A 13309-nucleotide genomic window follows, 5' to 3' on the forward strand; every position below is an offset into this window, starting at 1 on the left:
ATGAAATGCGCTTATGTGACCTGAATTTAAAATATAATGGGTTGCTTGATGATTTAGAAAAGGGCAAGTGGGAAGGTTGATTTTTTAATAAAAGACACTAGTGCAGGACATAATTCATTCTACATGAATTCCCCCTTAATGCCTACGCCTATACTGTATGAGTGTGTAAGTGAGTGTGAGTGTCCTACCTGACCCAGGTTATCGAAGTTGTACTTCCTACGGACCCATTTGTATTTAGCTTGCAGGCACTCAGATTTATTTGTGATATTTCTAGTGTCATAGCCTTCACAATGATAAAACTTCCCCTTAAAGAGCTGCGTAAAAGAAAAATAGCTTACACTTAGACAGCATTAATACAAATTAACTGCTAATTACAAAGCAAGCAAAGCTTTGAACTGTGGGAAGTTTATTTAATAAAAATCTAGACAATAGCAATGTGTGTGTACCTGAACTCCCAGAATGCCAAAGACAATGAAGAAAGCACAACAGATCAACACAATATTTCCAATAGGTCTGAGAGATGTAATCAATGTTTCAACAACCAGCTTCAGTCCGGGAGCTCTGCTTATGACCCTGATGACAAAAACACACAGAAACACAAAGAAATGCATATTTGGTGTTGCAACAATACCTGAACTCAATGCAAAACCACTGAACTAGAAAGAGACTGTTAATAAAGGGCTCAGTGTTGCACAACAAGCTGACGAGACGAGATGTTCTCTAGTGTTAGCCTTGAAATGAATAGGTAAGTCTGCTCAGCAGAATATCTCTCTGTCTGAGAGTTGCCTCGTTTTGTTCAGATGTGTCAGGCGGAACCATTTCCTGACAATAGAGAGAGATGAAATGTGGTTTCAGCACCATGGACAGCAGCATTATAAAATTTAAGGATGCGTTTTTTTTTTTCTGTTGATCAAAGTCAAAACTGGTGTGATGCAGCTTTTGGTTTGAAGTGCAAATGAAATTTGAAAGCTTTGGCAAAGAGGCAAATTTTCAGCATATTAAACATAATTTAGGTCTATTCCTCACACAAAACTACAGTATGATTCAGAATAGTGATGCTGCATAATTTGTTTTTTACTGAAATACGAAAATTAAATTAAATTTGCCCATAAACCGAAACAGGGAAATTATGCTTATTTAATAATCAATTCATTAATCAAATGTAATTACAATCAAAACCCAAATAAAAACTGAGTTGTATATACTGCATAAGCAATTAAATGACACATAAGTTAGTTTTTATATCATCGTTTTAATGATATACTTTATAATCTAATTCATTGCTGAAATATGAACAATATTTAAATGGTATCTGTAATAAAAATTACAGATTTATTCAACCACATTACATTATTTTTCAAATTTAATTATAAAATTGACAAACATAGAATAAAAGCATCAAATATAAGATCTTAGTTCATCAAATTAAAGACTGATTCAAAATGAGAAAATCGATATTGTCAGTCCATCTCAACGATTTTGCAAAATGCACTTTCACCTGAATATTTTCAGTGGTGCATCACATTTTGCAATTTAAATACACTGCACGAGTTGTATACACTATATTTATTGAGCATTTCAATAGTTCACTTTCATTTATTGAGCATTAACCAATTCACTTTCATTATATTGTAAAAGAACAGTGTGAACATTCTGCTAAACATCTCCTTTTGTGTTATTTGAAAAAAAAAAGACAAGTAAACTGCCCCTTTAAGAATATTACAAAAGCCTAACACTAAAGGACTTAATGTACTTCTACACATTCATACACACCCACACTTTTACACACTTTCAATAAGAGTCTCACCTCAAGGGTCTCAGTGTTCTGAGCAGTCGAAGTACTCGCAAGATACCCAGGATTCTGTTCCCGCCAGAAGAGGCGAGGGAGACCAGGATGTCCACAATAGACACAAATACCAGCAGGCCGTCTAGAACATTCCAGCTGCTCTTCAGGTACGAGCCTGGACCAGCGTACAGCCCGAGAGAAACCACCTACAACACCAAGTCATCATCAGCATATTATGTTATTATTGTATTAGTATATGAAAATAAAAAAAGCTCTATAAAAGAGTTATCAAAAATGTTAAAATAACCAAAACAAAATGTATGCCTTTATCAATTCATTATACTGTACTAATCCTACCTTCACAGTCATCTCAGCCACAAAGATCACAGTGAAGATGTAGTTAGACACCTTAAGAAAAGTCCGCTCCTGTCAAACAAATTAACAAATAATGAAAATGTCATTTAAAATGGCAAAAAACACAACACATCTATTAAAGACCAATAAAAGAGTGCTCTGAGGTATTATTGTGTTTCACTTACTGAAGTCACCTAGTGATTTTTACAGCATTTATTTCATGTTTCATTAATGAGATATAATGGATAGTATAATTTTCAAGTTTCAAGGGAATTTTTAGGACAGTTTGTTTATAGGTTATACGCAACTTAAAAATGTTTCAAAAGGGTAGAATAATACAATTCTGAAATTATTTTCCAATATTAACCCACATAACCGAATTTTTATTATGATGAAAGAATATTGATTAAATTTAATAATTCTCAATACATTTACTAAAACATTGTATTTAATTAAATAAAAATTAAATGCAATTTAAATAAATTCTGCCACATGATACAGTTCATAACTTTGACACATTTACGATATTTATATAGACAAGGTCATTAATATAGATTTTGATGTGCAGTTACAGGAATGTGTTTATTTGCTGTTTTACAGTGGCTTTGAATGCAGTTCAGCCAATCAGATTTCAGCTGGTACAAATTAGTTACAAAAATACAAAAAAAGTTTCAATAATACAGTGACACACATTACCATTCAAAAGTCTGGGGCCAATATTTTATTTATTTATTTTTTCAAATAAATTAATACTTTTATTCAGCATGGACACTTTGATCAAAATTAATGTTGTGCTTTGAATTTTCTATTAGCAAAAATATCTAAATCTTGGAAAAAAAAAACCTTTTCAGCCTTGATAATGTTTCTTGAGCACCAAATCAACATATTAGGATGATTTCTGAAGGATCACGTGACACTGAAGACTGAAGTAATGATGCTGAAAATTCAGCTTTTTGAATCACAGGAATAAATTACATTTTTAAAATATATTAAAATAGAAAACATGTATTTTAAATTGTAATACTGTTTCACAATATTACTGATTTTGTTGTATTTTTAATTAAATAAATGCTGCCATGGTGAGCATAAGAGATACCTTCAAAAATATTTAAAAATCTTACTGACCGCAAACTTTTAAACTGTAGCATGCATATATAATAAAGCTTGATGATAGTGCTAGAATGAGTGTTGTGATTGTGTTTACCGTGCTGTTAGACTGGATGTCAGGTCGCTCCAGAGCGATTGTGATACAGTTAAAGAAGATGAAAAACAGCACAATATGATCAAACATCTTATGAGTGATGACCTTCTGACAGCGCATACGGAACCTGCAGAGAACGAGAGAAAAAGAGCCATGTGAATAGCATAAAAATGTGCACACACAGTATGTGTATATATGTGTGTTTGGTTGGTCTGCTGTGTTGGCACTCACTTATTTTGGGGGGAGAATAAGTAAAGTGACCAGTCCTCATGGTCTCTACACCACTGGGGTTTATACGGCTCCAGCAGTCTCTTCAAAATCAGACACCAGCTCTGAATGAAACATAAACATAATATAAAACAAAAAAGTTACATAAGGAAAATAAATAAATAGATGACTGATGTACTGTTATAGTATAATCAATAATAAAAATGATTTTATAAGACAAAGCCACACCTCCTCAAATTCGTCATCATCCGCCCCCTGTGTGGATTGCGGTTCGGGGCGTGTTATGTTTGGAGTGGATGGATAACCTCCATCTAATCTGCCGTTACACTCTAAATATGGGCGTGGAACCTGGAGGAGCTCTGGAAAGTCAAACGACCCTAGACACGAAACTCCGCCCAGGCTGCCAGTCCTGCTGGATTTCCCATCTTCTGATTGGTTGTCATCCATGCTGTCCTGTCCCGCTCCTGACAGCAACGACTCGCGCTCCCCTGACTGAGCGCGTCTTATTAGACTGGGGGCGTGGCCAAGGCTGTTCCAACTGGAGCGGCGACTTCCCCAAAGGCTGGACTACAACAGACACACAAACTCTAGCTGATTATCACAGGATGCAACAACTACTGTAGTATGACAGAAAAAATTAAAAGAGAAATACATTGACATATATACAATGAGAGGAGCAATATTGACAGTTTATAACCACTTAGACGAGATCATTTAAATCGTATAGCATGGATTTGATCATATATATTTTTTTTTTTTTTTTTATTTTACATCATTTAAATATTTTTTATAGGGCTGTCAAACGATTAATCGCATACAAAATAAAAGTTTGAGTTTGCCTTATAAATGTGTGTGTACTGTATGTAATTATTACATATATATAAATACACACAAATTAATGTATATATTTGCAAGAAATATGTTTTTTATGTACAACATTTTTATTTACATACTAATTTTATAAAAATTATAATAAATACATGTACTTGTAAATATTTCTTAAATATATATATATATATATATATATGAATGTGTTTGTATTTATATGCACATAATAATTACACACAGCACACACACATATATAGGCAAAATCAAACTTTTATTTTGTATGCGATTAATCGTGATTAATCGTTTGACAGCCCTAATTTTTTATTTTTAATAGTTTGATTCATATATATGATTTAATATGATTTATACATTTATTGATATAGGTTTTATCATTTTTATTTATTAACTTGTGTATATTTGATTTGGGTTTTTTTTATTTTCATATCAAACATCACAGCAGGTGAAGTTATAGATGTGTAGATGCGTTCTGGTTTGCTTATGGTTCAATATTTACACCAAAACTATAATAAAAAGGGGATAAAAACAATAAGATGCCATGGTAAAACAACTTCAATTAAAAAAAAGAAAAACAATCTTCAGGTGAAAGTTTGTTTTTGAAATGCTGAAAATTCAGGTTTTGTGTGAAAAGCTACATGAGCTTTTTTTGCTGAGTGTGTTTTTGTTCTGGTTTAGGCCTGTCATGGATAAATAAATATGACACTTAAACTGCCAGTAGGTGGTGGCAAGTGTCTGTTTTAATGAATGATTCTTTGAATCAATAATTCAAATGATTTGTTCAAAATGGATGATTCAGTTAGAATCAAACCAAGTTGACTGTTTTTAGGAATGGATCACTCAATAATTAGCTCACCTGATTTGTTAAAAAACAGATTCATTCAGGAAAAAAAATACTGCTGTGTTGCTCTGAGACACACAGCTCTGCTCACTCAGTTAACTTCTTGTCTGTTGAACTGTATAGAATTAACATAACATTTGTGATCGAGCCCTTTGAAGCTGCATTGAAACTGCAATTAGGACCTTCGACCCATTAATCCCCTTTTAAGTCCATTATATGGAGAAAAATCCTAAAATGTTTTCCTCAACAAAAAAAATTTTCGACTGAAGAAAGACATGAACATCCTGGATGACATAGGGTGAGTAAATTATCTGGAAATTGTTAAATTACATTTTATTAATCAAAAAGCAAGTCTAATTAATTAAAATTATGAAACGTATACAATTCAACACAAATGTATTAAAAATGTAACAAAAATTACATGTTTAGGGCCCTATGAAATGTTCTATTTTTTTCTCACATTCTGTTTTATTGTTACCAAAATTCTGTTTAAGCATGTCTAATTATTTTTATTTTGTTAAAGTCAATTTTTACAATATTTTTTTTTACAATATTTCATTTTTTCTGGTTATCAAATGAGGGCATAAAATATGAATTTAATTTATCTTTTAATCAAATGAAAATTAAACAAACTTTATTTTGTGGCAAACAAAATTACTATTAAAATGTAAAAAAAAATAAAAAATAAAAAAAATAAATATTGTGTGATTGAAGAAACTTCAGAGCAGTTCTGGAAATGTTGTTCATGTATTTATGTTCTCATTCGGCGAGATGGCAGACACTGAAATCACTGCAAGCGTCACGCACACTTCAGTATGTGTGTAGTAAACAAAACCGTCTCTGTCATGGAGACACACAGAACATGAACAACATTTGAATAGTCTTTTTGCTTAATATTTAGGGATACTGGTCCATATCGTGTTTAGATTTAAGTGTAATAACCTACTTTTGATTAATTCATCCAAACTTTGACAAATTCCATGACATACCGCATTATACAGTAAATTCCATTTTTATGACTGGATTCCGCGATTCCATCACATAAATGTTTTGAGACAAATACTATTTTCCTCACCAGAGATCTCTGGTCATGGGGCTCGGTGGAGGTGTTGCTGTTGCGCCGTGATTGGCTGTAGATGTGTGACACCTCAGTTCTGGGTGTGGTGTTGAGTTGCATGTGTGTGCTGTGAGGTGGCATGGACGCCCGAGGTTCCAGGTGTCCGTTGGAGATGGGCATTAATGTCTGCATTTTCATCTCTGATCCTAATATCAACAAGAGATTAGCATAAAATAACAAAACACATATAAACAGCTGTGCACAAATACACGCACGCATACACACACACCTGAGTTCAGTAGTTCTCTCAGTTTGTCCTCATCACCATAGTCAGACGACATGTCATCATCAGTGTCTGATCTGCTAGCATCACCCTGAAAGAGAGACAGAAATGACATTTAAAGGCTAAAATGTTGAATGTATAATGTAATGAATCATCATATTTTCACATCAGCCCAAACCACACAAGGCCAGCGTAAATAAATGCAGAACAAACATAATTACATTTGCTCTTTCAAGGCTGTGCAACTCTCTACCTAATCTCATGCTTAGTTAACTTAGCTGTCCTTGTCCTATTTCCTGCGAGTCACTAACTTCCTCTTCCTATGCATTTAAAATCAACACGAAACAGCATTCAGACCCATTCAAACAGGATATTTCACTAGAAAAAAATCCATTAGGAGTTGATTTTATCTAAAAAGTGGGCTGTAATATCAAAACGAACCAGGCTGTGTACTTCCAGGATGGGTTACGTCACACAAGCAATGACCATTACGATTCAGTCATTTATACTAGAAAATGTCCTGTTGTAAATATGTGACACACAAACTGTAGCTGATAATCGCAGGATGCAACAACTGCAGTATGACGGACAAAAAGAAAAAAATGTACATATACACAATAATGAGAAGGACAATATGGGCAATTTATAATCACTTAGATATGACAACTGAGATCACATGCGACAGCCGAGTTTGATGGTTAATAATGAAACACTTTTATTTAATCTAAAATGTAGCTAAATACTATTAATTATTGGCAGTTGTTATTGGTATCTATCAAATGGTAAAGGTAACTTGACTTCAGGAATAAATCAATCAATCAATCATGCTATATTATACATAACATGAAAAAAAGAGTGAAAAGCAGGAATGAATGAGGATTATGTACTATTTATTCATTTATATATATATATATATATATATAGTGAATAGTGTGATGTTTTATTTGATGTATACATTTATTTATATAGCTTTTGTATTTTTATTTATTAATTTATGCATATTTGGTTATTTATTTATAGCTGGATTGGTTTTGTTTTGCTTATGTTTCAATATTAAACCAAAAAGTCAAACAAAACAAAATAAAAAAGGCAATGAAAAATATCAATGAGTCTATGGAGAAACCACTTTTAATAATAATAATAATAATAATAATAATAATAACAAATTCAGCTGAAGGTTTGTTTTTAAAATTCCATGTTTAAAATTTGTAATGAACATTTATGTCTGATGTAAACAAAAAAAAGGATAATTCTAATATCAGTATAGACCAGTATAGATCAGTATAGATCAATTTTTTAATTGTTTTAAGATCAATACTGTTTGCATAGGGGGAAAAAAATCCTGTAAGTTGAATTTTATCTTTTCATGCATTTAAAATTAACATGACATAGCATTCAGACCCATTTTACTTTCATAATGTTACACATTTGAGTGAAACAGGATGTTTCAGTAGAAATAAATCCAATAGGAACTGATTTTATTGTGAAAGTTGGCTGTTCAATACCAAAACAAACCAGGCTGTATACTTCCTAGTTGGGTTATGTCACACAAGCAACAGCCATTGAGATTCAGTCATTTATACTTGAAAATGTACTTCTTGTAAATATGTGAAAAATTAAGAGTGACTGGGGAAGGGATGAATGAGAACGAAGTATTATTTATTAATTTATTCTTTTTTTTTTCAAATAGTGGGATTCAAAACTGTCTAAAAAAAACTGTTGCAGTGAATAGGTGCCGTCACAATGAGAGTCCAAACAGCTGATAAAAGCTACACATCAATCCACAAGTAAACTGTCATTCTGATGGCACCCATTCACTGCAGAGGATTCGCTGGTGAGCAAGTGATGTAATGCTACATTTCTCCAAATCTGTTTTGATAAAGAAACAAACTCCTCTGTATCTAGGAAGGCCTGAGGGAGAGTGAACTTTCAGCAAATTTTCATTTTTTTGGGTGAGCTATTGCAAAGCCAAAATCTCACTGCATTGGATACAAAATATCAAAGACAGCTGTTCAATGCCAAAACAAACCAGGTCGTGTACTTCCTAGATGGGTTATGTCACACAAAATCTCCTATTTTAATATGTGAAAAAATAAAGAGTGATGGAAAAAAGAGCGGAATGAATGAGAATCTGCAATATTCAGCAGTAACAACCGGAAAAGTGTGTGTAAATGCGTATTTGAGATTTGTGTGAGTAGGTAAAGTGTCCAGTGTGTATGTGTGTGTTATTTGTCCCTGGCGGACAAAAGAGAGAGAGATAAAAGACAGAGAGGAAAAAAAGGAACAACAGAAGGTTTGAGTGAAAGCGTTTTCCTGTGAAACACATCATCACACCAGCTGCAGCTCAGCATCTGCGCTTATACACTGCAGATGAGTCTCATCTACATGAAAATTACACACACAAACCAAACATACACCAATCCACACAATCAATCTCTTTGATGTGACACCAATAACGAAAAGAAACAAGGGTGTGTTTTTTCATCATTTCCATGTGCGCTCAAAGGAAACCCCCTTTTTTTCATGGTGTGTATAATGGTTACTGTGCTGTAATTGAGTTACAGTGCAATAATTCTAGTCCTCTGATAGCATCTTACTCTTAACATGAAAAATTCCCTCTTGGAAACTCAATTAAATGCAATATGGCCACATCTAATTCAGTCATGCAGAAGATTTGTGCAGATGTTGCAAACTAGAGGAAGTCGTTTCAGCGATCTGTTAGTTACAGTAGTAGCCCCCAAACATATTGAGAGCCTTAAAGGAATAGCTCACCCAAAAATGAAAATTTGCTGAAACTCAACCCCAGGCCATCCAAGATGTAGATAAGTTTATTTCTTCATCAGAACAGATGTGGAGAAATTTAGCATCACTAACGGATACTCTGCAGTGAATAGGTGCCGTCGTAATGAGAGTCCAAACGGCTGACAAAACATCACATCAACCCACAAGTAAACTCTTATTCTGACGGCACCCATTCACTGCACAGGATCCACTGATGAGCAAGTGATGTAATGCTACATTTCTCCAAATCTGTTTTGATAAAGAAACAAACGTCTTTATATCTTGGACGACCTGAGGGAGAGTAAACTTTCAGCAAATTTTCATTTTTTTGGATGAGCTATTGCAAAGCCAAAATGTACAATCTCACTCCATTAGATACAAAATATCAAAGCAACTGGCATTTATTTTAAAGAAGGATATTACATGCACTCTTTACAAGCAAAACATTTCAAGAAAATACATCTACTTTGCTGTAGCCCCTAGTCCAACATCTGACATCTTACCTCAGCTTGAAAGCCCTCTACTAAGATGGCAACCAGTAAATTAAAGAGGACGTAATTCCCAAAGGTCATCAAGGCCACAAAGTACAGAGCCGCCCATGGGGAGGTGGAGGCCATGCCGTTATACAGAACCACATTCCAGTCCTCCTGGGTCAAAATCTGTAGAGACACAGAACGACTGTTAGCACAAATTGGTAACTGTTAGCACAAATATCATATTTTAAACTGCTGTCTTACATTGTGAGTAGATAAATATTGTAGCATTACTGTAGTTTATTGTAGCATTAAACACCAACCATTGTCTAGATGCTATTAAAAACATCAAACTGTTGATTACAACAACACCTCTGTGTGTACAACATACCTATGACGGTTAATGGTATATTTATATTAACAAAAATATATTCAGTTGGTAAAAACTAGGGCTGCCAGATGATTAATCACAATTAATCACATTCTAAAATAAATCGCAAAATAAAAATTTGAGTTTGCCTAATATATGTGTAAATATTAAGAATATATAAGTACAAACACATGCAAGTATATGTATTTATTATAATTTTTATATAATTTATTTAATATATAAATACAAATATTTTGTATATAAATAACATATTTCTCTTAAATATATACATTTTGTGTGTATTTATACATAAATAATAATTACATACAGTACACACAAATATATTAGGCAAACTCAAACTTTTATTTTTATGTGATTAATCGTTTGACAGCCCTAGTAAAAAAAAAAACATTTTAAGCAATTAATGTGCATGACACACATTTTATGCCAAATTATTCTGACCTCACTGAACCAACCTGATTTACAATATTTAATCTATATGTATTATATAATAATAATAATAATAATAATAATAATAAAACAACAATAATAAATGATAATAATTTAAAAAAACAAATAGTAATAACAGTAATTATTAATATTAAAATATTTGATTATTATCAGATTATATGAAATCTGTAGTTTTTCATATGATGTTCCCTTTTATGACTATTACAATTTAATATGTTGTTATGAAGAAATAAAATTATTATGTTTTTATTGAAACTAAAATATTACAACAACATAATTATTGTTTTTATTTGGATTTAAATAAATTAATAATAACCAAATAACACAATTTGCATATTATATCCAGCATGAAAATGTATTTTCTTTAAAAATACATACTTCCACAAAAATATGAACATTAATTATTAACTATAAATATAATAAGATTAAAAAAACTCATAAAAATAATTTATATTTACACTAAGAGGTTTTTTTTTTTTTACATATAAATGAAAACTAAATATAATACCAAGCTTATGCTACATTATTCTCACTTCATCAAATCTAGATTCACAATATTGAACATATAAGTATTACTAATTATAAAATAAAAGTAATAATACATAATTAATCAATTAATATAATAATACTAATAATAATAATAATAGCAGTTATTATTATTATTATTATTATTAACAAGTAAAAGCAAACCTTTTTGGCTCATTTTAAATTCAACCGCTAGTTGAATATAATAATAATAATAAAAATAATAATAATAATAATAATAACAACAGTTGTTATTATTATTGTTATTATTAATATTATTATTATAAACAAGTAAAAGCAAACTTTTTGGCTCATTTTAAATTCAACCGCTAGTTTATTTTCCCTTTACTCCAGCACATTTCACACAGACATCCACGACAGAATCTGAACTCATCTCTGCCTCTTCCTGCAGACTGATTTAGAACAGAGGCAAAACAGCAGGTTCAGTCTGGAGTTTATATTCTGCTTACAAACGTGCGCACACACACACTCCCACCCACACCGACAGAAATAGAGATTAGGGAAATTAAAGGCTCCCGGTACCGAAGAAACCCTGACTCCGATCGCTTCCCTCAGGGCCTGGAGTTAATACTGCACCATATCAGTATTTGCACAAGTGTCACCCCCGGTGACCTCATCACACTACCCAGTACTGCAGGGAGAGGGCTGATGACCTCATCATGTCTGCAATAATATAGGCCAGGTTTCGATGACCTCAGCAATTTCAACTCTGACACAACTTGTAGAAGTTTAAATAATCCCAGTCTTAAAAGTAAGACTGACACACACAAACACATACATCCATATACAGCAAGCCTGAGCCGCTGCCTAATAGACAGAGATGACCGCAAGAGGATTTCAGCTCTTAGCCGTATTATATACTAATATTTAGAATGCAGTTTGCTTAAATACACACAACAAAATAACAAATTATTATGAACATAAATGTACAGCTTCAAAAATGGCTATGTTTTGCTTTGACACGCAAGGATTTGTTACTTCATTTAGGGAAGGCTAAATACCCACAATCCCTTGCCTCAGCATTTTTGCAAAATGCTGCTGTTCCCACATTGAGGAGTGAGTATTTAATCAAAACTTGCCTCTGAAGACTAAAAATGCTATTTCTGGACTTTAAATGAATACAAGCCTCTGTAAGATTTTAATAAGTTCAACCGTCAGTTTAGTGACCCACAGACTCCTGGTGGTCAGCAAAAAGTGTGGATTTCAGGAACAGCAGCTTCAAAAACTAATTGTGCAATGTTTTATCTTTCGCTAAAAGCGAAGCAAAAATAGGTAGCTCTCCCTGAAATATTTCCACCTTTGTTAACAGAATATAACACCCATATATTGCTTTTTAATGAGGTTAATAGGGACAATCTTCTGACCTGGAACACAGTGACGATGGCCCAGAGGAGTGAGTCAAAGTTCTTCCTATCCGACACGGTGTCTCCGTTCTCCAAACGCAGAGTAAACTTACACCCAAACAGATGCATTCCCAATATACTAAAACACAGAGAAAAAGAGATGGAGAAACAGAGACAGACAGAAAAAAAGAGAGAGAGACACATTAAAAAAGTTCCAAAAACAAAGCATTTACTGCAATAAATGCAAGAATATCAGTCTCCCTTTCCCAGATAAAAGTAACACATGTGGCCCTGGACCACAAATCCAGTCATAAGGGTCAATTTTTTTAAATAAATAAGCTTTGCATTGATGTATGGTTTGTTAGGATAGGACAATATTTGGCCAAACTATTTGAAATTCTGGAAACTGATGGTGAAAAAAAAAAATCTAAATATTGAGAAAATCATCTTTAAAGTTATCCAAATTAAGTTCTTAGCAATGCATATTACTAATCAAAAATTAAGTTTCGATATACAAAATATCTTCATGGAACATGATCATAATATCCTAATGATTTTTGGCATAAAAGAAAAATCAATAATTTTGACCAATACAATGTATTGTTGGCTATTGCTACAAATATACCCGTGCTACTTAAGACTAGTTTTGTGGTCCAGGGTCACATTTGTGTCACAAAACCAGTCATAAGGGTCAATTTTTCAAAATTGAGATTCATACACAATCTAAAAGCT

General features: G+C 32.7%; 1 protein-coding gene across 4 annotated transcripts in view; it reads right to left on the reverse strand.

The window, feature by feature from the left end:
• Nucleotides 1–13309, reverse strand: part of cacna1hb (calcium channel, voltage-dependent, T type, alpha 1H subunit b) — a 98509-nt gene that overhangs the window by 14966 nt on the left and 70234 nt on the right. For all 4 annotated transcript variants that reach the window (XM_051105394.1, XM_051105397.1, XM_051105395.1 and 1 more), the window contains 11 exons: nt 12599–12716; nt 9878–10033; nt 6600–6684; nt 6329–6516; nt 3798–4136; nt 3573–3673; nt 3345–3468; nt 2144–2212; nt 1808–1992; nt 447–573; nt 189–314 (listed from right to left, as the gene is read on the reverse strand). In XM_051105394.1, coding sequence (XP_050961351.1) covers nt 189–314; nt 447–573; nt 1808–1992; nt 2144–2212; nt 3345–3468; nt 3573–3673; nt 3798–4136; nt 6329–6516; nt 6600–6684; nt 9878–10033; nt 12599–12716 — 1618 coding nt within the window. The remainder of the gene's footprint in view (nt 1–188; nt 315–446; nt 574–1807; nt 1993–2143; nt 2213–3344; nt 3469–3572; nt 3674–3797; nt 4137–6328; nt 6517–6599; nt 6685–9877; nt 10034–12598; nt 12717–13309) is intronic.

Source organism: Labeo rohita, unplaced genomic scaffold (assembly GCF_022985175.1).
Source record: "Labeo rohita strain BAU-BD-2019 unplaced genomic scaffold, IGBB_LRoh.1.0 scaffold_98, whole genome shotgun sequence".
Lineage (NCBI taxonomy): Eukaryota > Metazoa > Chordata > Actinopteri > Cypriniformes > Cyprinidae > Labeo > Labeo rohita.